This window comes from Haliotis cracherodii, unplaced genomic scaffold (genome assembly GCF_022045235.1).
Source record: "Haliotis cracherodii isolate W230 unplaced genomic scaffold, xgHalCrac1.p SCAF_4, whole genome shotgun sequence".
Classification (NCBI taxonomy): Eukaryota; Metazoa; Mollusca; class Gastropoda; order Lepetellida; family Haliotidae; genus Haliotis; species Haliotis cracherodii.
In genome coordinates this window covers 56219543-56226472 of record NW_027266297.1, presented here as the reverse complement: position 1 = coordinate 56226472, position 6930 = coordinate 56219543, and the positions used below count along the sequence as shown (strand labels likewise).

At 47.9% G+C, this 6930-nt stretch overlaps 1 protein-coding gene across 1 annotated transcript; it reads left to right on the top strand.

Moving 5' to 3' along the window:
* The first annotated feature begins 1504 nt into the window (after nt 1-1504).
* On the top strand, nt 1505-3643 carry LOC139479505 (uncharacterized). Its single transcript, XM_071262350.1, has one exon. The coding sequence runs from the start codon at nt 1505-1507 to the stop codon at nt 3641-3643; it is 2139 nt and encodes a 712-aa protein (XP_071118451.1).
* Nucleotides 3644-6930: the final 3287 nt, after the last annotated feature.

The following is a 6930-nucleotide window of genomic DNA, read 5'->3' as shown; positions in this document are numbered from 1 at the left end:
AGGCGCCACTCTTCATCATTCCCATAGGAGATCAACTACCTGTGCATGTCAGTGGTGCAGGGATATAGTGAGGTCAGGTATCTCCCCCACCCTGCTTCACCAGCTCCCCCGCACTTTCTGTCCGACACTTACGTATAGGATGTAAACTGAATCCGCGGGCTATCCGTGAAAATAATGCAGTCCGGCAAAGGAAAAGCCCGCGGGCCGTAGGCCCAAGGGCATTTCCTGCCCCGGGGTGCATTATTTTTACGGATAGCCATAGGAGAAGGTTTATATCTGACTTATAAACCGACAGATATGAAGATGCTTTTTTGTTTACATGACATAACTTTAATTCTGAAATTTCAATTGTAGCACCCGAAAGTTCTCGGTCAAAAGCGCACAGCTCGAACGCAACCGTTTCGCGTGATCGCGCATGTGGAGCACATGCAGTGCGTGCTAGATCCTATGACTTGAAACCGAGTGTGTTCAGCGGCAGTCAGTTTTGACGCAACTTGCACAATGGAGGGTAGCAACGAAGACGGTCTTATTATAACTCTGTCCTCTTTCTATGGTGGCTACAATGCTGCTGTCGATAATACATATTAATTTAGGCATGAAACATGATCTAGAACTTGAAGCAGTGCCTTGATTGTCAATTTGCACCACCATGTGATTTTCCCTGGGAACGGAACAATGCGATAGTCGAATTTTCAATTTTGTTTAATGTTCTGCAAATGAATGTGCCATTAAAACCAGTTTTTAACATTTTAATTTTAATTTGCGAAATAACTGGTACGTGTTGATATTTTTATATATATACATAAAATTCTAACTTTTGCAGTTCTTGCAAAAACGTGACCACTATAGGCTGTAGTTGCAGTACTTGAGCTTGGGTTAGATTGCCTTTCTTATTTACCTCAGAGAAACCATCAGGGTTTTTTTAATAAAAAAAATATTGTTTCAGGGCACCGAAGTGAAGCCGTGCGGTCGTACAAGCGTACATCTGATCAACAGAAGTCGGCAGTGTCTGCAATTATCTGTGGGGCCGATCCAAAACGGACATGGGAGAAAAGTCTACACAGTCGCCAGCAACGTTTAACTCCAGATGAGCCAACCAGAAATGGACGTCCTATTATTTTCAATGTCCACATCGCGTAGACTTCTGTAAACATTTCATGAAATAAACGTTGATAAAAAAGCTTTATTTTTTTTCCAAAGGCCAGAGGGATCTTCTGTAGGAAGTTCCGTGGGCAGAGGGATATTCCGTAGAAAATCCCGTGGGCAGAGGGATATTCCGTAGAAAATCCCGTGGGCAGAGGGATATTCTGTAGAAAATCCCTGGGCAGAGGGATTTTCGGAGAAAAGAACAACCTGTTGTAGCAATGATAATGCATCACTGGAGGATTATAAACACCAATATCTCCCCTACCCTCCACCAGCTGTCCCGTAGTTTGTGTCCGACACATGCACACCAATATCTCCCCTACCCTCCACCAGCTGCCCCGTAGTTTGTGTCCGACACATGCACACCAATATCTCCCCCACCCCCCACCAGCTGTCCTGCACTTTGTGTCCGACACATACACACCAATATCTCCCCAAACCCCCACCAGCTGCCCTGCACTTTGTGTCCGACACATACACACCAATATCTCCCCAAACCCCCACCAGCTGCCCTGCACTTTGTGTCCGACACATACACACCAATATCTCCCCCACCCCCCACCAGCTGTCCTGCACTTTGTGTCCGACACATACACACCAATATCTCCCCCAACCCCCACCAGCTGCCCTGCACTATGTGTTCAACGCATACACACAAATATCTCCCCCAACCCCCACCAGCTGTCCTGCACTTTGTGTCCGACACATACACACCAATATCTCCCCCAATCCCCACCAGCTGTTCCGCACTTTGTGTCCGACACATACACACAAATATCTCCCCCAACCCCCACCAGCTGTCCTGCACTTTGTGTCCGACACATACACATCAATATCTCCCCCAATCCCCACCAGCTGTTCCGCACTTTGTGTCCGACACATACACACCAATATCTCCCCTAACCCCCACCAGCTGTCCTGCACTTTGTGTCCGACACATACACACCAATATCTCCACCACACACCCACCCCCAACAAGCTGCCCTGCACTTTGTGTCCGACACATACACACCAATATCTCCACCACCCATCCACCCCCAACAAGCTGCCCTGCACCTTGTGTCCGACATACACACCAATATCTCACCCACCCACCCACCCCCAACAAGCTACCCCGCACTTTGTGTCCGACACATACACACCAATATCTCACCCACCCACCCACCCCCAACAAGCTACCCCGCACTTTGTGTCCGACACATACACACCAATATCTCCCCCTACCCCCACCAGCTGTCCTGCACTTTGTGTCCGACACATACACACCAATATCTCCACCACACACCCACCCCCAACAAGCTGCCCTGCACTTTGTGTCCGACATACACACCAATATCTCCCCCACCCACCCACCCCCACCAGCTGCCCTGCACTTTGTGTCCGACACATACACACCAATATCTCCGCCACCCACCCACCCCCAACAAGCTGCCCCTCACTTTGTGTCCGACACATACACGCCAATATCTACCCCACCCCAACCAGCTGCACTGCGCTTTGTGTCCGACACATACACACCAATATCTCCCCAAACCCCCACCAGCTGCCCTGCACTTTGTGTCCGACACATACACACCAATATCTCCCCCAACCCCCACCAGCTGCCCCGCACTTTGTGTCCGACACATACACACCAATATCTCCCCCACCCGGGCCCCACCAGCTGTCCTGCACTTTGTGTCCGACACATACACACCAATATCTCCCCCAACCCCCACCAGCTGTCCTGCACTTTGTGTCCGACACATACACACCAATATCTCCCCCAACCCCCACCAGCTGCCCCGCACTTTGTGTCCGACACATACAAACCAATATCTCCGCCACCCCCCACCAGCTGCCCCGCACTTTGTGTCCGACACATACACACCATGAAATATCTCCGCCACCCCCACCAGCTGTCCTGCACATTGTGTCCGACACATACACACCAATATCTGCCCCACCCTCCACCAGCTGTCCTGCACTTTGTGTCCGACACATACACACCAATATCTGCCCCACCCTCCACCAGCTGTCCTGCACTTTGTGTCCGACACATACACACCAATATCTCCACCACCCCACCCACCCCAAGCTGTCCGACACATACACACCAATATCTCCACCACCACCCCACCAGCTGCCCTGCACTATGTGTTCAACGCATACACACCAATATCTCCCCCAACCCCCACCAGCTGTCCTGCACTTTGTGTCCGACACATACAAACCAATATCTCCACCACCCACCCACCCCCAACAAGCTGCCCCGCACTTTGTGTCCGACACATACACACCATGCAATATCTCCGCCACCCCCAACCAGCTGTCCTGCACATTGTGTCCGACACATACACACAAATATCTCCCCCACCCTCCACCAGCTGTTCCGCGCTTTGTGTCCGACACATACACACCAATGTCTCCCCCACCCCCCACCAGCTGCCCTGCACTTTGTGTCCGACACTCGCACCGGGTCAACTTAGTGTCCAACACATACAAACCAATATTGTGAAACTATTGACAGATCTTATGACGCAGTACACTCAAGGACTAAGTGTGGGTGTGCTATTCCGGGAAAATATTTACACACTCCATATACCTGGAAGGCCGGATGGACACCGTTGTTGAAACGTGATCTGTTTCTAAGTGTGGATGATTGTCATGCTCAGTCAAACATTATGACGACAGACAGACACACAGACAGACAGACACACAGACATTTTCCCCAGACTCCTTCCGTCTATTCTAGATTATTCAGAAACGTACTCAACATTTCATTCAGATATCTCGATCGTCTTTATCATATCAACCGTCACAAGAAGCGACAATAACACTGACGAAATATCCAGCAGGCAACCACCTAATTGTTTTTATCTTATCACCCTGTAATTCGCTAAACAATCGTTAGTATTAAAACAAACTGCACTTTCACCGTGATAATTGTCACCGGAACAGCACATACGGCGAACAGCAGGTGTGTAGCTGATCAACGGCGTCCGCGTTCTCAGCGAGTTGATCCCAGTCAAGGTTTTAATCTTTACACCAGCGACACGTTTTGTGACGTCACACATTCCGGGACAGGTCGTCAGCCAATCAGAATCCCGAGACAGCCCTCGTGACGTTGTGTCACCCTTGTGTCTCCTCTCAGTGGCTGAAATATGCATAACATGAAGTGGAATATTGTGTCAATACTATGGCCACGTGGTTTACCTGGGCTCCGGTCAAACTGTGACGCCCACAGTGGCCTTATTCAGACACCTGGAGTATGTGGTTTACGTCAATGGGCTGCGTTTGAGCGAGGCGTTTTCTCCCGCGGCTATAATCTTGTTGTTTGCTTGTCTGTTGTTCCAAGCCGCAATTAGTGTTGTTTTCTTGTTTGTCTGTTCTTATGAGCTACTGTCATACACGTAAATAATCAAGTCTGAACGGGGCAAACCATTGCTTGATAAAATGGACAACGTAGATCGATGTTCATGATGTCAATCACTCGATTGTCTTGTACAGGCTCGATTATATACAGACCGCCGTCATATAGTTTGAATGTTGCCGAGTGCGGCGTTAAACAGACTCGCGATTCGAGGTAGATGAGTGAGTGAGTGATTTTGGTTTGAACAGTATTTCGGGGAAGACTTACCATCAGCCTTGTCAAAGAGACTCGTGAAGATCCGGGTAGAATATGTCTTCAGCAACCCATGCTTGCCGTAAAAGGCGACTATGCTTGTCGCAAAAGGCGACTAACGGGATCGGGTGGCCAGGCTCGCTGACTTGGTTGATGCATATCATCGCATCCCAATTGCGTGGATCGTTGCTCATGATGTCAATCACTGGATTGTGTGGTCCACACCCGATTATTTACAGACCGCCGTCATATAGCTGGAGTATTGCTGAGTGTGGCGATAAACAACAAACAAACAAACCTTGTCAAAGAGCCTGACCACCCGATCCCCATTTCCTTTGGCTGCTGCCGTATGGTTTGTTGCCGTTTTTGTAGCAATATTCCTGCAATATCCCGGTGGGGGACGCCAGAAATGGGCTTCATACATTATACCCATGTAGAGAATCGAACCATTGTCTTTAGCCTGACGAGCGAACGCTTTAGCCACTTGGATTCCCCACAGCCCGTTGGCTCTTTGGACATTGGGGGCCGATCCTTGCCTTGAAGCTCAGTGGAGCTTGGAATTAGTGCCCAAATTATGTAAACTTGATGGCAAGAAAGGGAGGAGGGGATTATTTCAGTGATATGATGTTTATTCTGTTTCTTACATCTTATATTCTGCTTCATAGTTACACAGTGAAGCAGCGTTGACTCGAATGAGCAAGCAAGTTTTCTAGTGATATCAAGGCGTGTCGGCTTAATGTGGGGAAAAGGCCAAAGTGATGCAGGTCTCAGACGTTTACCTTTTTGGTGAAACCCAGGAGCATGAGTATGGTGGTGATAAACCAAGAAACATAATCGTGGCGAACCGGGATTCGAACCCACAATCATAGGTTTCTGGCGTGCCCGCGTTGACTCGAACTTCATTTATTCTACATAATGGATAAGGGCGTTTAACATAATTGTCCCAATATCAGAAACGAGAGGTGCCGTAACTCTATGTGCAGGGTTGTGTCCCTTAGCTGCCAGGATCCGCTGGCTTTCGGATCGAAATAAAAAATCGCTTTCTTCCCACATTGGACCTAAACGCCTAGATATAACTGAAATACTTTTCGAAGAGTTTTATAACCCCAACTCACACTTATTATGTAATATTGTGCTTTGTTAATGACAACTAATACTATTCACTTATATCAAAATAAAAAAACCTCGCTAATCTAGACAAAATGCGATAATGTTCGCCTTTACGTTTCAACCCTTTCAATGTAGATGTTCACATTTTGCTCCATACAACCAACGATTAAATCAGTGTTAGTGAGTGAGTGTGTGAGTGAGGTTTTACGCCGCTTTTAGCAATATTCCAGCAATTTAACCGCGGGGTACACCACAAATGGGCTTCACACATGGTACCCATGCCGGGAATCGAACCCGGGTCTTCGGCGTGACGAGCGAACGCTTTAACCACAAGGCTACCCGACCACCCCCTAAATCAGTGTTAAATCAGTCAATTTCCGCAGCGCATATGCTCGGTGAAATATACACATTGGAAGGTGAGCATATGCAAACATCAGTACAAAACTTGAAATTCAACACAAATATTTACACTATGAACACAACATCGATGATGGGAGAACTTGTTGATCAACAGCATTTGACAACAATCGCCCAAACGCACCTATTGATAGTTACCTAGTTTTCCAACGCTATGCAAAACACGACCCGGAAATTACGTCGAGCGATACCAACCTCAGCGCCGCGCGATATAAACACAATCGCCACAGATCCCTCGCCACATCCTATCTGCAACAGCTTCTGTCGGATGTCTGTATCACGACTGTCAGTCAAGCCGAGTCATTCACCAACAAAACACAAGCGACGAAAGACACAGATTCATTCGAATAGTTTTAACAAAATCGGAGAAAAGAAGATAAACGGATTCTTTGAAAAATGAAAAACAAAGTCAACTGGAGGAACGTTCTGTTAGCTCTGACCAAGCGGGGTAAAGTTGACGTAGCGGGTATTGTCAGTTTGGAAGGACAAACGTTGGCATGCACGGGGAACTGGGATATTAAACCTGCGGAGATTCTTGGAATCACTGTGACAATTGGAAGTCCCTATCCGGCAATGACCAAAATCAAGTTCTTTAACACTCTTTTCACGTGTTTCCATCACCACGAAACTGGCACCATTATTGGTAGGGCCGA

What these genes read in the sequence shown, in the direction of transcription:
- LOC139479505 (XM_071262350.1), top strand. Translation starts at nt 1,505, where the DNA reads ATGCACACCAATATCTCCCCCACCCCCCACCAGCTGTCCTGCACTTTG.